Source organism: Hypanus sabinus, chromosome 6 (assembly GCF_030144855.1).
Source record: "Hypanus sabinus isolate sHypSab1 chromosome 6, sHypSab1.hap1, whole genome shotgun sequence".
Lineage (NCBI taxonomy): Eukaryota > Metazoa > Chordata > Chondrichthyes > Myliobatiformes > Dasyatidae > Hypanus > Hypanus sabinus.
In genome coordinates this window covers 78,133,800-78,150,808 of record NC_082711.1, presented here as the reverse complement: position 1 = coordinate 78,150,808, position 17,009 = coordinate 78,133,800, and the positions used below count along the sequence as shown (strand labels likewise).

The window sequence follows — 17,009 nt, the reverse complement described above, 5'->3', positions numbered from 1 at the left end:
CTAAAAGATGAATAATAAATAAGAAAAGTACTAAGTGCAGAAACTAAATTGTGTAGCTTGTTCTTCAGCATAGCTTTCTAATAAGTAAGACAAGAGACTGCAGGTGATTCATTCATCAGCCTGGTGCAAGGTCTTGACCCAAAACCTTGAGTTTTACATTCTGTCTCCAGATTCAAATTGACCCAGTGAATTATTCCAGCGTTCTGTTCTCACTGATTTAAGAAAAAAACATTGGACTGAATAAAATTCTATAATGCCCCTCTTCCAACCACCATCCTCCTTCCTAACCTCCGATCAGCAGAGACCCCAAGCCTACCAATTAACACGGTGAAGACCTTAATCTCAACCCTTAGTTGCAACAAACCTAATTGTGTTCACCAATCACCCAATCAACACATCTCTACACGTGCCTTATCTGGTTGCAACCTGTGCTCCAACCAAACTCCTCTTTCTCTCCTTCTTCCTCGTGGCCTGAGCCTGTTCGCCAAACTGGTCCCCCGTGAGGGGAGGACGCATAAGATATGTCATCCCTTCCTTGTGTTTTCCATTATCTCCATTGCAGCTTTTGTATGGCTGCTATGTAGTGTGCACATCAATGACCTGATATTCTTCTCATGATGATTACAATGGGAAAGCTGAAAGCAATTGTCTTTAGAATCAGACAAGGCTCATTTCAATCCATCAGATTGAAAGAAAAGCTTGATCGTTTGTTTTTAAAAATAATTTTCATTAACTCTTAAGATTTTTCTGGTGTCTGCTGATTGGGCACTAGTACTAAATACAAATTACTGCACCAGTTAGTGTGTAATCCATTTTCCAGGTTAAGATGTTGGCGTAGTGCTGGGTCATTTTACTGCATATAAAGTCAGGTGTGTGGCATTCAGATAAAATGAGACTCAAAGGCAATAATGAACATTGCAACATAGATAATGAGAGAGGGAAGCTGGAGTAGATGGGTTTTGTTCACTTCCTGTGTACTCCACAAGAAACCTGGATCAGGATTGCTATTACTGTTCGTGATTCGTAGAATTGTACTTACCTGTTACAAATAAAAGAGATATCTTAGTGCTTTCATTTCCCTATTCATTAATGCTGAAGTGTGGGTTGACATGTGTTCCACAAACAATCATTTTCCCAAGACTCTGTATCTGAGATCAGTATCAGAACTTGTACCATTACATATCATTATTCCAAAACAGAATGTAGGATACACTCAGTCAAACCGTATCGGTGCAAAGGAAAATATGATGACTAGACCAGAATGAGCAGCCTGCTTGACAAAACACATCCAAATCAGATGTGGAAAGCCAATCTTACAAGCACTGTGCACCCGCGAATTGGGCTCAGAGGTGGCAGTGGCAAGTAGGCCTCAGGCAGTGTAGTACAGAGATCCTGCCCCAGAATACCTCCAAAATCCGCACAAAGATTTTCAATCTTGTTGCCTTCCTGAAGTATTTAATTTTTTTTTTAATTAATAAATAAATGAATAAACCGTATTTTACAATTACCTTTAATTAGCGATATTAAACTAAAGTAAAATGTAGGAAGATGTAGTATCCTTGTGGGTAGACTTAAGACACTGCAGGGGTAAAAAGACCCTGATGGGAGTTATATATAGGCCCCTAAACAGTAGTCAGGATGTGGGCTACAAATTACAATGGAAGATTAAAAAAAAAACATGTCAAAAGGGTAATGTTACAATAGTCATGGGGGATTTCGATATGCAGATAGATTGGGAAAAATCTGGTTGGAGCTGGATCCCATGAGAGAGAATTTGTAGAACTCCACAAGAAGGCTTTTTAGAACAGTTTTTCTTTGAGCCCACTAGGGAAAAAGCTGTTCAGGTTTGTACTGAACTGGATTTGATTAGTGAGCTCAGGGTAAGGGAGACCTTAGGACATAGTAACCATTATTATGATAAACTTCACCCTGCAATTTGAGAGGGAGAAGCTAACATCAGATGTATCAACTTTACGGTGGAGTAAAGGGAATTATGGAGGCATGAGAGAGGAGCTGGACAAAGTTGACTGGAAGGGAATACCAGCTGAGTTGAGGGAAGAACAGCAAAGTCTGGGGTTTCTGGGTGAAAATCAGAAAGTGTAGAACAGATACATCCCAAAGAAGAAGATATATTTATAAAGCAGGATGACACAACTACGGTTGATAAGGGATGGCAAAAACAACCTAAAAGCAAAAGAAAGAGCATATGACAGTGCAAAATTTAATGGAAAGCTTTTAAAAACCAACAGAAAGCAACAAAAATGTCATGGGAGGAAAAGATGAAATATGAAGGTAAGCTAGCCAGTAATATCAAAGAGGAATAAACTCTTCTCAGGCTTCAAGCCAGGTACAGGTATTGATAATAACCAATGTTTCGATGACATACTCTGCCATCTCCTTAGGGATGATGCCTGGGCATGTCGAGTCCGAAGGTATCTATACACCTGTATTCCATTTCCCTCATTGGTTAATCCTCATCCAATCAGGTTTCTATTCTCCCACCTTGTTTACAATCGAATTTCAGTTCTTACTTAGAGCGAGACCTTCTGTAGCTATTGATTTCAATGGCACGAAACTACTGTGCCGCCCCAATGGCTTTTGGGACCACCTGGTAAAGGAACCATTGAAATAAAGCTAGGGTTTAAAGAATTTTAACAAAGACAAAGGTCTCACTGTAAGTAAGAACTGGATTCTAAGCAAGGTGGGAGAATGGAAACCTGACTGGATGAGGACTAACCAATCAGGAGGGATAGAATACAGGGGTATAAATACCATCAGACTAGACATGCCAGGCATCATCCTTAAGAAGGTGGCAGAGTTTGTCATCATTACATTAATCATAATCAATACCTGTACTCATCTGGAAGCCCGAGAAGAGTTTATTCATCATATATGCTGGGAAAGCATTAGATCCTTTTTCAGCATCAAAGACGATACCAGATACCAAAATATATATACTTTCTTTATATATTTTTCATATATATATATAAAGCATAAAAGAGAGGCAAGAGTAGATATCAGACTGCTAGAAAACAATGTTGGAGAGTTATCAATGGGGACAAGGAAATGATGGATTACCTAAATAAGTATTTTACATCCGCCTTCACTGTGGAAGAGAGTAGCATTATGCTGGATGTTTGACAGTGTCAGGGGGCAGAAGTGAGTGCAATTGTTATTACCGGGGAAAAGGTGTTTGGGAAGCTGAAAGGTCTAAAGGGGGAATAAGTCATCTGGACACCTGGGCTGCAGCCCAGGGTTCTGAAAGAAATGGTTGGGGAGATTGTAGAGGCATTGGTAATGATCTTTCAAGAGTCAATGGATACTGGCATGGTTCCAGAGGACTGGAAAATTGCAAATTGCAAGAAGGGAGGGAGGCAGTAAAAAGGAAATTATAGGCCAGTTAGCCTGTCCTCAGTGCTGGGAAGATGTTGAAGTTGATTGTTAAGGCTGAGGCCTAAATACGTAGGGACGCATGATAAAATAGGCTGAAGTTTTCTTAAGAGAAAACCTTGCCTGACGAACTTGTAGGAATGCTTTGAGCAAATAACAAGAAGCAGGGTAGAACAATGAGAATTGGTGGATGTTGTATTTGGATTTTTGAGGGCCTTTGACAAGGTGCTGCAAATGAGGCTGCTTAACAAGATTGGACACCATGATATTACAGGATAGATTCTAACATGGATAAAGCAGTGGCTGATTGGCAGGAGGCAAAGAGAGGGAATAAAGGCAGCCTTTTTTGGTTGGCTGCCAGTGATTGACAGTTGTCGGTGTTGGAACCACTTCATTTTATGTTATATATTAATGATTTGATTGATAGAATTGATGGCTTTGTAGCCAAATTTTCAGTTGATACAAAGATAGGTGGAGGAACTGGTAGTGTTGAGAAGCAGAGAGTCTGCAGAAGGACTTGGGCAGATTAGGAGAATTGGCAAAGAAGTGGCAGATGGAATACAGTGTTGGGATATGTATGGTCATGCACTTTGGTAGAAGGTAAAAAGTGCAGACTATTTTCTAAACAGGCAGAAAATTCAAAAATCTGAGTGCAAAGGGACTTAGGAATCCTTGTGCAGTATTTCCTAAAGGTTAATTTGCAGTGAGGAAGGCAAATACAATGTTAGCGTTCACTTCAAAAGGACTAGAATGTGAAACTACGGATGTAATGCTGAGGCTTTTTGAGGCACTGGTGACGCCTCATTTGGACTATTGTGAGCAGTTTTGGGCTCTCTTTCTAAGAAAGGATGTGCTGGCGTTGGAGAGGGTTCAGAGGAGCTTCACGAGAATGATTCCAGGAATGAAACGGTTATTGTATGAGGAGTGTTTGATGGCTCCTGGCCTGTATTCGCTAAAATTTGGAAAACTGATGGGGATCGCATTGAAACATATTGCACTTTGAAAGGCATAGATAAAGTGGATGTGACGAGGATGTTTCCTGTACTGGGGTAGTCTAGGATCAGAGGGCACAGCCTCAGAAATGAGAAATGTCTGCTTAGAATGAAGATAAGGAGGTATTTCTTTAGCCAGAGGGTGGTTATTCTGTGAACTGCATTGCTGCAGTTGACTATGGAGGCTATGTCATTGAGTGTATTTAAGGTGGAGGTCGATAGGTTCTTGATTAGTCAGTGTGTGAAAGGTTACCGGGAGGAGGCAGGAGAATGGGATTGAGAGGGAAAATAGACCAGCCATTATGAAATGGTTCTGCTCCTGCCTGTTATGGTCTAAAATAGCTTAAAATACATGCCTTTCCTTTTGCCTATTAATCTACAGACCAAGAATCCCTTTTGATTTTAATAGGGTTCAAAGTACAAAGTAAATTTATAATTAAAATACATATATGTGACCATATATAACCGTGTGACTCATTTTCTTGAGGCAATCACAGTAAAACAAGAATCACAATAGAATCAATGAAAGGAATTTCAACAGGGCAAACCAAAACAAAGTGCAAAACAAAACAACAGACTGTGCGAATGCAAAAAGAGAAAAAAATAATAATAATAAATAAGCAATAAATATCGAGAACATGAGATGAAAAGTGCAGAAAGATCAGGTGCTGTTTTCTCCCAGTAGGGATTAGTTTTTAGCTCCAAATGTTCCTGTCACGTTTTGTCACCCTGTAACCTTATCCTTCAATCTCTCTGAATTATGGAGGACAGCATGTGTATAAATTTCTCTCTCTAGAAGACTTCATCATGATATTCGTGACTCCAGTATTTCCACTATTTTTTTCATGTTTCTTAATTGTACATATGATTTTTTCATGTTCTATCGCTGAGCAGCAGTGCACCATCTGATTGGCCTATCAGATTTCTCTTTGGGAACTAGTTGACTTGATCAGCATTTCTGAACTGGCTATTGTTCACGATTGCATTTAGTAAGAAATAAAAAGTCCTTCTGCCAATGGATTGCACCTGAAATTGATCAGCAGATCTTAGTGACAAATAATCACCAGTGGACATATATTAAACCTTAAATTTCCTGGCTGAGAGCCCGACTTAAAAGTAAAAGATACTGTGTTATGAAATTTTGTACCTGTCATGAATATCTGCCTGAATGTTCTCCAGTACTCCAAGTTGGAACGCCATATTACATCTATACAAGATATTAGTGAGGCCGCATTTGGAATGTTCTGTGAGATTCTGGCTGCCGGGCTATAGGAAGGCTGCGATTAAGTTAGCGAGGGTGTAGAAGAATTCCAAAAGGATGTTTTCAGTGATAATAAATCTGATTCTGATTATGGAAGGCTTAAGTTCTCAGAAGGGATTGTGTCAGCTGGAATTGTTTTCTCTGCGACAAAGGGGTCAAAGGTTATAGAGACTTTATAAAGGTACATAAAAACATGAGAGGCATAGACAAGGTTGATTATCGCACTCTTTTCCCGAGGTAAGTAATTCTAAAACTCGAGAGTACAAGTTGAATATTTAAAAGAGACCTGAGGGGAAAGCATTACACCAGGAGGGCAGTAGGTATATGGAACGATCTGCCAGAAGAGGTGTTAGAAGTGAGGGAGTTACAATGTTTAAAAGACATTTGGACAGATGCATGGATATGAATGTTTTAAAGGGAAATGGGCCAAATACAGCAAATGGGCCTAGCTCAGATAGGCCCCTTGATTGGCAAGGATGAATTGAGCTAAAGGGCCATTCCAAGCTGCGTAACTCTAGGACTAATGTAATCGTAAGCTAATACAGTAGATGGCAGGACCATTGAGAGCATCAGATACAGAGAGATCTTGAGTTCCATGTCCATAGCTCCCCGAAAGGGAACAGGGTGGTAAAAAAGCCATTCTTCAGTCAGGGTATTGTGTATAAGAATGAGGAAGACATGCTGCAGCAGCATACTACTTCAGTTAGACCAGGTTTGGGGTGAAATTCTGGTCATCACACTACAGAAACAATGCAAAGTCTTTTTAGAGGTGTAGAAAAGATTCAGCAGATGTTACCTGGATCAGAGAGTATTAGCTATAAAATCAAGCTGAACAAACTTGGATTACTTTGCTAGGGTACAGGAGACTTTGGTGACAATGTTTATAGAAGTGTATAAAATGCTGAGAGGCATGGTTAGGGTAAATGGTCAGAATATTTTCAGGATGGAAATTTAAAAAATAAGATGGCAGAGCTTTAAAGTGAGAGGGGCAAGGTTTAAAGGAGATTTATGAGGCAAGTAGGCCAAAGGGGGCTGTTCCAGTGCTTTGCTGTTCAATGAAAGGTATTCCTTACACAGAGGTTTGTGGGTGCTTACAATATGCTGCTGGGAGAATGGTAGAAACATATACAATATCAGTATAAGGAACATTTGGACATACACGTGAACAAACAATGAATGGAGGGGTGTAGACCATGTTCGAACAACTGGCATTAATGCACAGTATATTGGCATCACGGTCAGTGCAGACAATGTGAGATAATGAGCCTGTTCTTCTGTGATACTGCTTTATGTTCAATGTTCCATAAGCGTTCGAATACTAATGTACTTGCAGTTCCTTATTTCTTCAAAGTCCTTTCTGCTATTTTGCTCCTCGTATTTCAGGCTCTATATTGAGGAAGCTAAATTTGTGCAATATCTGAGGCACTGTCAGCAAACTCATCCTGTTCTTTACTGAGTTGCACAATATTCCATAAAGGAGTTCTTCATTTTTTTTTCACTTGTTTTTCCAAATTCGGTAGGAAATGCCTTCATAATAAAGCAAAGGCAGGCTGTTCTGCTGCAAATCTTACAAAAACATCACTGAAAAACATGCAGGAAACATAAAATTGTCTTGTGCACTTTGTTTGGTATTACTGTGCTTAAGTTGTTTTAAACTATTAAAAAACTATCTACTGATTCCCTTTAATTTTTCTGTAAAATACCATGAAAGTAAACTAGCTAAATGATTGTAGTTTGGATTGGTCATCATGCAGCAACACACAAAATGCTGGAGGAACTTCACTTCGGAGTTATGAGATTTAAAAAGCTGAAAGAGCCAATAACCAATTAGAAAGGCAGCTAATATTAAATGTAACTCATTAAAAGGTCTGGTGGCATGGTGGCCTTTTTGCCTCCGTTTAAAATTGGATTTTCATTTTCTTTGTTTTGTAGTGAAAGAAGAAAGCAAATCACATGAGCTAGCTGAAGGAGTAAGCAAGGTTGGATCAGAAAGAGCTATGGTACTGGACAAACTTGCAAGTAATGTTGCAAAACGTAAAAGTTCAATGCCACAGAAGTTTGTTGGTAAGCATGAGAGAAAAAAGTGCAATATTTGTTATATACTATTTCTCACATACAAGCTGTACACCAGTGTGCACTGGTTTACTGATAGTTATTGACAGAACATGTAAGTACTATTTTATAATCTGACCTGGCTGAATTTGAAATGGCTTTCTCTTATTTAGCCATTCATTCAAGGCCTAAAAGTCACTTTTAATTTGATGCAGTTCAATATTGACACATAGCTACAATTTTAAATCCTTAATTAATAAGTTCCAACTTATTTTTAAATAATCATATCTCAAAAATTCTTTAAACTTTTATATTTTTCTCTATCAAGTTATCTTTTTAACATGAATCAAGAAAATCATTCAGGTAATGATATGGAAGTTAATTTCTGTCTACTTATAGGTGCTAAGTTTGTAAGGGTAGTGGCTTAAGTAGGAAAGCTATGTGAATTTGATATTTAATAACAAAATTTGGATAATATTGAAGTATTCAGAGTAAGGTGAAATATCACTAGTATTAATGGGAGACCATAAAGGAATTTATGTGATTGAAATAATTTTACAAGGGAGACAAAAATTGACATCCCTTGCTGAGAAAAAATTAATTCAAAACACATGCAAATCCTGCAAATATTAATTATCTAGATTTTAGGGTTAGTCAGCTGGACTGATGGAGCCAAGTTAATTCTGGTAATATTCAGTTCTTCAATATATATGACATGATTTGCTAATTTTAAAACATTTATTTACTTTGGTTCATGTGTTGCTTGAGTGAAATGGGACCACAAGACTTTTTGCAATCAGAATGGATTGGTCATAATGACATACTGAATGACTGTCAAAGGTATAGTCAACTTAGTAGTTTGCAACTGAAGGAATGATCACCTATAGCAGATAAGGAAAAATAGTAATTTATTTATGTATAACAATTCAATGTATTTATCAAACTATATTACTTTTTGGAATTTAGTTAGTTTTCTCTGTAGAATTAAACAAGAATGGTCAATTCAATTTTCAATAGCTAATTTTACAAAAAAATGCTAAATTAATTTAAAGAAGCTTTTTAGTGTTATTCTAGTTTTATGGAACTTCATGTAAATTGACTTGCCCAGAAGTATGATGAATAGGGATTTGATAAGTGATTCACAGTTGCTATAAGTCTTGTTCAGACGGACTATGGAGATATAACATAGGTGTTCACAAAGTACACTGCAGATGCTGTGGTCAAATCAACATGTACAAGCAAGCTGGATGAAACCAGCAGGTCGGGTAGCATCCGTTGAAACGAGCAGTCAACATTTCAGGCCGAGACCCTTCGTCAGGACTGAAGCAGGAGGGGGCAGGGGCCCCATAAAGAAGGTGGGGGGAGGGTGAAAAACCAATCAGAGGAAAGATCAAGGGGTGGGGGAGGGGAAGCAGGGGGGGATAGACAGGAGAGGTGAAGAAGGAATCCAAGGGGAAAGCAGTATGGGTAGTAGAAGAAGGCAGAATCATGAGAGAGGTGATAGGTAGCTAGAAGAGGAGACAGAGTGAAAGTGGTATGGGGGAAGGGAGAGGGAGGGAATTACCAGAAGTTGAAAATTTGATGTTCATACCAAGGGGCAGGAGACTAAGAATATCGAATTCTCCAACTTCTGGTAATTCCCTCCCTCTCCCTTCCCCCATCCCACTTTCACTCTGCCTCCTCTTCTAGCTTCCTATCACCTCTCTCATGATTTTGCCTTCTTCTACTACCCATACTGCTTTCCCCTTAGATTCCTTCTTCACCTCTCCTGTCTATCACCCCCCCCTGCTTCCCCTCCCCCACCCCTTGATCTTTCCTCTGATTGGTTTTTCACCCTCCCCCCACCTTCTTTATGGGGCCCCTGCCCCCTCCTTCTTCTGTCCTGACGAAGGGTCTCAGCTTGAAACGTTGACTGCTCGTTTCAATGGATGCTACCAGACCTGCTGAGTTCATCCAGTTTGTTTGTACGTGTTGATAATGTAGGTGTTGATTGCTGTCAGTGTCATTGTGGAAACTAGCATTTTTTCAGTTGTTTGGGGAGAATGTCAATGACAATAGATTTGAAAGTGGCATCGAAGAGGTGAGAGAATCAATACCAGTATCTTGAAGGGAACTTGGATGGTCAATATTTAGTAGGAATAGGGTGGAGGGAGTAGGAAGTGTCTCCTAGACCAGTTGTGATGACTTTGCAAAAGGCATGAGAGCATACAGGAACAGAAACTAGAGAAAAGTATGAGTTTGGGACCAAAGCTGGGAGATTTTTTTATTGAGTCTGTTTAAAGTGTAAGAGGAAAAAGGTCAGTATAGTCCTATCCTTAGCTGAAAAGAGTACTTCTTATTGGAAGTGAGATTGGATGAAACAAGGAAATATTAGTTGAGAAGACAATTTATAATAAGCAAAAGAAGCAGTGTGTTAATTCTGCAATCTGTGACCCTGGTTAATAGGCAAAGACATGGCCTTTCTCCATTCATGACTGCTGGTGGATATCTAAAGCAGTTAACTGCCCTGTCTGTTAAACTTTATATCTTCATATTCCTTGGGCCATGACATAATGTCTGTATGAGGATAGTGGATAGGATAAGAAAGAGTAATGACTTTAATGTAGGAACCAGATCAGTAGCTGCAGTAATGTAGAGGGGGTGAATGATTATACAGGTGAGATCAAAACAATTGGGATTGCTTTATTATTGTCACATGTACTGAGATACAATGAAAAGCTTGTCTGCATATGGTTCGTACAGATGAGATCAAATCAACAAAACAGCTTCAAGCAAAATGACAGATTTTTGCAGTGGTTGATACAAAAGTAGGATTGGAAGGTTGGTGGAGGTTTTGGAGGAGTGAGTGGAGGACAACTAAGTAATTATAAACAGCTCTCTCTGTGACTTTGACAATATGGGAAAAATAGGCCACGGGAGAGGTTAGGAGTCCAAGTATACAAGTTGGGTAGTTGACATGGAGGATTTGTGGGTACAGAGCTCCAAGAAAAGTGAACACATTAAGATCACCCAGCTGAGGGAGGAAGATAATAAACACTCGTCCTGAATGGCAGTAGAGAGAACAAAGGTTTAAAGTGAGAGGCATGGTAGTGGAAAATAACGAGAATCTGAAGAAAGAGAGAGTACCAGAATAAAGTGCAATGTTGTAAATGGATGACATGAGCCAAATCACCTCCAAGGTACTCGGAGCGGTGCAGTGGTTGGAATGTATAGCCATTTAGGAGGAAGTTTTCATCACCTACAGTTCACATTTCCAGCAATGCACACATTTGCAGTAATCTTGTAATTGGCAAGCAGATCAGTTTTTTTTTAAATTCTCAACTAAGCAAATATATTCGAGAGATGTACAGAAAAGAGTGGTGATAGCTGCTCCACTAGCAAAATCCACTGGGTCAACACCAATAGGATCAGCTGAACTGGAAGGATATCAGAAGGGGAGGGCACTGTAGGCAAGAGAATAGGATATGTTATTTGGAGATTCTGTTAATAAAGAGCCAACATTGGGAGGCATTAAACAGAAGATATGTCTGATCAATAGCAAAGTTTTCTGAATTTAAAATAAAATTAAAATTACCCAATGCAATAGCAGAAATGAACAAGTTAATACACATATAATTCCTATTTTAGCTATTTAAAAAAAGCATTGAACAGACTGAAATATCAATTACCTATTTATTAAATTGTGGCTGGTGGCACAGTGACAGCAGCGCCAGACTCCGGAGCGAAGGTTCCCAAGTTTGAGCCCAGAACCTCTTTCCATCCGTGCCGGGTTGAGTGTCGAGCTCGCAGCTCGGCCTTGTAAAAAAAAACAACAACTGTGAGTGAGAGGGATGTGGGGGGAACCACTCCAGAATCTTTCCTCAAATCAACCACTTGAAAAAAAAAGTGGTCGCTGAGGCATGGCAGAGTATGGCACACAAAAAAAAATTATTAAATGCATCCAAAATTATACAGAAATACAGACAAATAAACACCAGGGCATAACAATTTGCTTTTTGCTGTGCTAAATTAATGCTATGTTTAATAGTAAAGTCCAATTAGGTTGTTGGGATTACTGAAAATGTTGAGAAATTGGGATATCCTGGCTTTCAGAATTCATTACTGTACAGCTTTTCCCTGCTCCCAACAAGGAACTAACTCAAGTCATTTAAAGGGCACTTTTTATGAGGGTGAGACATAAGTGAGGTGAATTTGGAAAATGTTTAAGAACAGGAGGAGGAGGAAAAGTGGCATTTAGGTCTCCTCATTGAGATACTTCTATATTATTAAATATAGATTCGGCCTTGAGCTCCAAGTGATCCCAGGCCACTGTAAGCAATGGGACCATCCCTGTGGGGGTCCTTGTATTCACATCTTATTCCTGACTTCCTGTGTGTTTTCCTGCTGATATCACTGTGAGTGAGAAACAGAAGTCATGATTGTGGCCTTTTGATCCATTTTCAGTTTGAAATTCAGTAATGATAGCCACGCGCAGTGATGACATGCTGATAGGGAATGTTACCCGCAAGCTGATAGTGAATTGCAATCAGAAGTGGCTTGTCCAATTTCTCAGTGGGTGGGTCCTCAAAATAAAATGTGTGGGGAAAAACTTCAGAGTCAGTAGAAAATAACTTTTTATGCTTATTTCATGGATTTAAAAAGAATGTAGTTGGGTCAAGTTTCTAAGCGTACAAAATAAATACATTCTGTTCAAATTTCTGTCCTTTTTTGTGGTTTAAATTCCTTAGCCATTCTTATCTGCTTATGGCAGATCTCACCATTTCTACTCCTAACACGTAACTTTAGTTTGCTTTGTCCCTTCACAGCATCTACCTTAAACACCGCTCTATCCTTAAGCTCTATTCTTCCTCCTATTGCGCTGTATTTCAGTTTATCCTCCATCATTGCTGTATTTATTCCATGGATATATCAATAGCAATTTGGTTTTTCAGTATTCATATTTACTAAGCTATGAAGAATGCTCATAAGTGGATTTTAACTCGTTTGCCTTTAGCACCAACCTTAAAAAATATGTATTTTACTTAGTATAAACATCTGTATCGTAGTTCCCTAGAACACATAATTAATGTAATTTTCAGATCAAGAGTTCATGCTGATGTTTTTTTCCTTTTCAGACTGAGCAGGTTTCTTTATGGCTTATGCAAGTTTTACAGCTGTGGGATCCATTAGTTGTATAGCAGGAAGTCTTACTTATCTAATCTTTGTAAAGTAATACCATATTGGTTGTTCATATGCTAATTACACAGGTGAAAAGACGCTGCAGCTTGGTATTTCAGAGCTTCAGTATGACGCTAATTCAAATTATGAAAAGGAGAATGAGATGATGCAGAATCATGTTTTGGATCAAGCAATTAACAATGCTATCAATTATCTAGGGGCTGAATCCTTGCGTCCACTTGTCCAGACTCCTGCTGGAAGCTCTGAAGTGATACCGGTAATAAGCAACATGTACCCTATGCAAAAATCACATTCAGAAACTCTCAGTCATGCTAACAGTGCCACGAGCCAAAATGGTGCCGTTGAAAATCTAATATTTATTTCGCAAGCTAAGTCGCAATCATCAGAAAGAGAGCCATCTCCGAGCAACAGTTGTCCAGACTCAACGGATACTGAGAGCAATAATGAAGAAAGGAACAACCTTATCTACCTAACTAATCATGTAGCTCCACAGGCAAGAAATGGTTTGCCATTGATAAAAGAAGACCAGAGATCCTATGACATTATGAGAGCAAATATGGAACCTAATCAAGAAATCTTCAAAGTGATTAGTGGTGATGGAGAACATATGAAAGTTTACAAATGTGAGCACTGCAGAGTTCTTTTCCTGGACCATGTGATGTTTACCATACACATGGGGTGCCATGGATTTCGTGACCCTTTTGAATGCAACATGTGTGGGTACAGAAGTCAGGATAGATATGAATTTGCATCGCATATAACAAGAGGAGAACATTGTTTTCACATGAACTAGTGAACTGTTTCAGACTCCCGTTTTGACTTTATTTCATTTTGTGCAATTTCAATTTGCATAAATAATAGGAGGAAAAAGAAAGGAGCAGAAATTCTTGGTGAAATGTTATTTTTATTGAACTTCATTTGCTTCTCTGATCCCAACTGTTTATTGTAAAGTGCAGAGTTTTATACACTGAACAGTTTCATACTACTCCCAAGTAATACATCTGAAAGACAATTCTTGAAATTGTATTTATCATAATATGGCACTTAAATTATTACTTAATGTCTATCATCAATTGAATTGTATATGTGAACAGTTAAGTGGAATCCTCAAATACATGGATACTTAAAAGCTTGCATTTTTATTAGTTTCTAAGGTACAGTCCCTGAATTTTTAAACAATTTCAAGCTCTTCAGTTTAACATTTTTTAATGGATTGATCAATAGTGTGTGAGTAATTTAGTGTTGTAAATTGTAGAGTTAGGCACACAAATAACTTTGTTTCTTGATACATATCTTTATGTACATACTTAGCAGTTTAAACTTAAAATAACATGATACACGTTAAAACTCAGTGATATCTAAGTAGCATCTTGAGTTCCATTGTGTACACAGAATACATACTTAATGACATTGGCTACATTATAAAAAATAATTTCTTCTACAAAAATTGTCACTTTTCATTGCTGTTATAAATGTATGTGTTTATTAATGTAAATCTATATTTCAATGCCAATAATGTATGATTTATTTATTACAAATGTGTGGATTAATCTCCTGGCATTTCTAAATGAGTATTGATTGGATAGTTGTTTCTTAATAGAAAGTTAGAAATACAATGTAAGTCAAGTTAGAATATCTCAAACTTCAAACTCATCTGGTAGGGTTGACACTGTACACTGAAAATATGTCCAGACCCCATACCCATTTAACATTCCCATTTTGAAGATTTATCCTCTTTTATCAAATCCCGCCATGATTTTATTCTAGGAAATGTTTTTATCTTAATAACTACATAAATATTCGGTATGTCTCAATTTCTCCTGACCTCTTTATTGTTCTTTGGGTAATGATTTTGCTGTTGAATTACTTGTTACCAAATCAACTAGCTATTGGAAATGGTTGTTTCAATTTGTCTTCACAAAACTCCCAAAAGTTCTGAATCTTTTATCACATTACTTCTGAATCTACTTTGCTCAGTTCAGAGAAAACATAAATTAACTATTTGTTTTCTCTAAAGTCTCCTATTATTGATAGAATTATGCAGCTATTAAACATAGTATAGCTAGATGTCTGGAGGCTATACAAGGTTATTGACCAATAATAATCCATGTGATCAAAGATCACTTGTAGCTTGAAAGAAATACATGAATGGACTTGAAGCAGACAGTGGGGAAAATGGGACTTTTTCCAAGTTGTCAGAATGGAATCACTGCAGTAATTACTGGAGTGCCACAATCTACCTGCAGTCTATATTAATCACTTAGAAAGGACGGAGTACAATGCTCTCAAGTTTGGTTATGGTATCAATTTCACTGATAGATTGACCTGTGAGCAAGATACACATAATCTGAAAAGGGATATACTGTAGATAGAATAAGTTTGCAGGCATGAAGACAATAGATGGAGCATAATGTTGGAAAATGTTACATTATTTCTTATGGTAGGATAAACAAAAATGACTTTTAAACATTGGGAGACTACTCAGGGATCCGTAAGCCACAGAGGTTAACGGACAAAATCAAGAACACATTGGAGAGGCAAGTACTATTTTGCATTAATTGCAAAGGTTGCTGTAGAAGATTAAGTAATACACAACCTCTCCTTTACTACTGCAGATGGTTGGTTCACCTGATTGATTACTGGGATGAGAAGGTTTTCCGATACAGAGAAATGTAGTAGTTTCATCCTCTGCACAAAATATTTTCCATTTTCTCTATTTACTTCTTTCTACCTCTAATCCATTGCTAGGGGGACAAAACTAGCCATCAGATGCATTATGTCTTTTCCATTTTACATCCATAATATTAAAATGCAATTCATTCATTGTTAAATTATGAAAACATATACTAAGCTGATTCTATTCCCCAATATTATGTGTTTACAACTCATAATCCACTCCTCGGAGTTCTGAAGTCTGTATATCTCTGAGGTACATTCGATTGATGAGAAAAATGCTACATGTATAATTATGGCATAAAAGTTCTTACATTATGTACCATTTTGACATCATCAAAAATGTAAATATCAAGGTTTGCTGTTTAAATCAATCCTAAAATGTTTGTACTGCCCATTACAAATCAGCCATACTCTAATTGAATGGCAGCTTAGAATCAAGGTACTTCTGTTTCTGTGTTCCTCTTCAAAAATTGTTCTTTCAAATGTAATGCAGAAAATTTCTAATATTTGAAGTTTTACATGTTGTTATAAGAGTCCTAGATTTGTTGGATTTTTATTGTATTCAATAATTCTACCATGAAGCTATCAAAAAAATACAAAAAAATAGTTTGATTCATAATGTGCATGTGTTCTTTGAAAGAAGGCAAATACCTTTTTTTTCAAAGCCCAGGTTACTTTGGTACAAAGTACACATCAAGCATTTACATTTTAAAGTACAGTATGATAACTTCATGCTTATGCAGTTTGTTAATCACTTTTAAGAGATAAGGTTGACAGAAATGTAATGTTTCATTTTTCAAGTTTGTTTAGAGATTGTATTATAGTGGTCATTTTTATCTATGAAAAAGTAGACCTTGCTTGTCTAAAGGAAGATAATTAAAAATTATAAAATCTTTGAAGTGTCTATCATGCGTTGTTAAATATTAAGGCAACCTATGAAAAATTCTATTCCTAATTATACAGTATTCATATTTATATTTTGACTTCTGTGGATAGATTCATAATGTTGAGAAATTATCAATGTCATTCACTCGACAAAGTAGATTCACAGCACCCTATTGCAACTTATTGCCATGATTTTAGAAAGCCACTGGTAGCTGACAAGAGAAGATTCCATTTCATCTTAAGTATAAATTTAAAAGATGATTTTAATTCAGTTATAATTCTCTGGCTGACTAATTCACCAATGTCCCACTGCCCATTTAGCTTTCCATGTTAAGCTGCATTGAAAACGTATATCGAAAGGGAACAAGTGGCATTTTCCTTTAGGTTTGTAGATTGATCTATACTGACATCATTGGTGCCCACATAATGTTCTGGCTATTCAGCTGAAAAATGATACCATGGCAACTGTCCCACCAGAACAGCGTAACAGAAGGAAGGAAGTCTGCCTCTTTTATCTAGAGTTTCCAAGCCATTGCAGATGTTGGAAATCTGAAGTTTAAAAAAAAGCTGGAAAA

The 17,009-nt window shown here is 37.6% G+C and overlaps 1 protein-coding gene across 10 annotated transcripts in view; it reads left to right on the top strand.

Moving 5' to 3' along the window:
• ikzf1 (IKAROS family zinc finger 1 (Ikaros)) overlaps positions 1-16,444 on the top strand; it is an 87,874-nt gene extending 71,430 nt beyond the window's left edge. For 8 of the 10 annotated variants that reach the window (XM_059972467.1, XM_059972466.1, XM_059972465.1 and 5 more), the window contains 2 exons: positions 7,576-7,707; positions 12,942-16,444. In XM_059972467.1, the coding sequence (XP_059828450.1) occupies positions 7,576-7,707; positions 12,942-13,666 (857 nt within the window). In that variant the 3' untranslated portion in view covers positions 13,667-16,444. The remainder of the gene's footprint in view (positions 1-7,575; positions 7,708-12,941) is intronic. The other 2 variants (XM_059972469.1, XM_059972470.1) reach the window with 2 other exon arrangements.
• Positions 16,445-17,009: the final 565 nt, after the last annotated feature.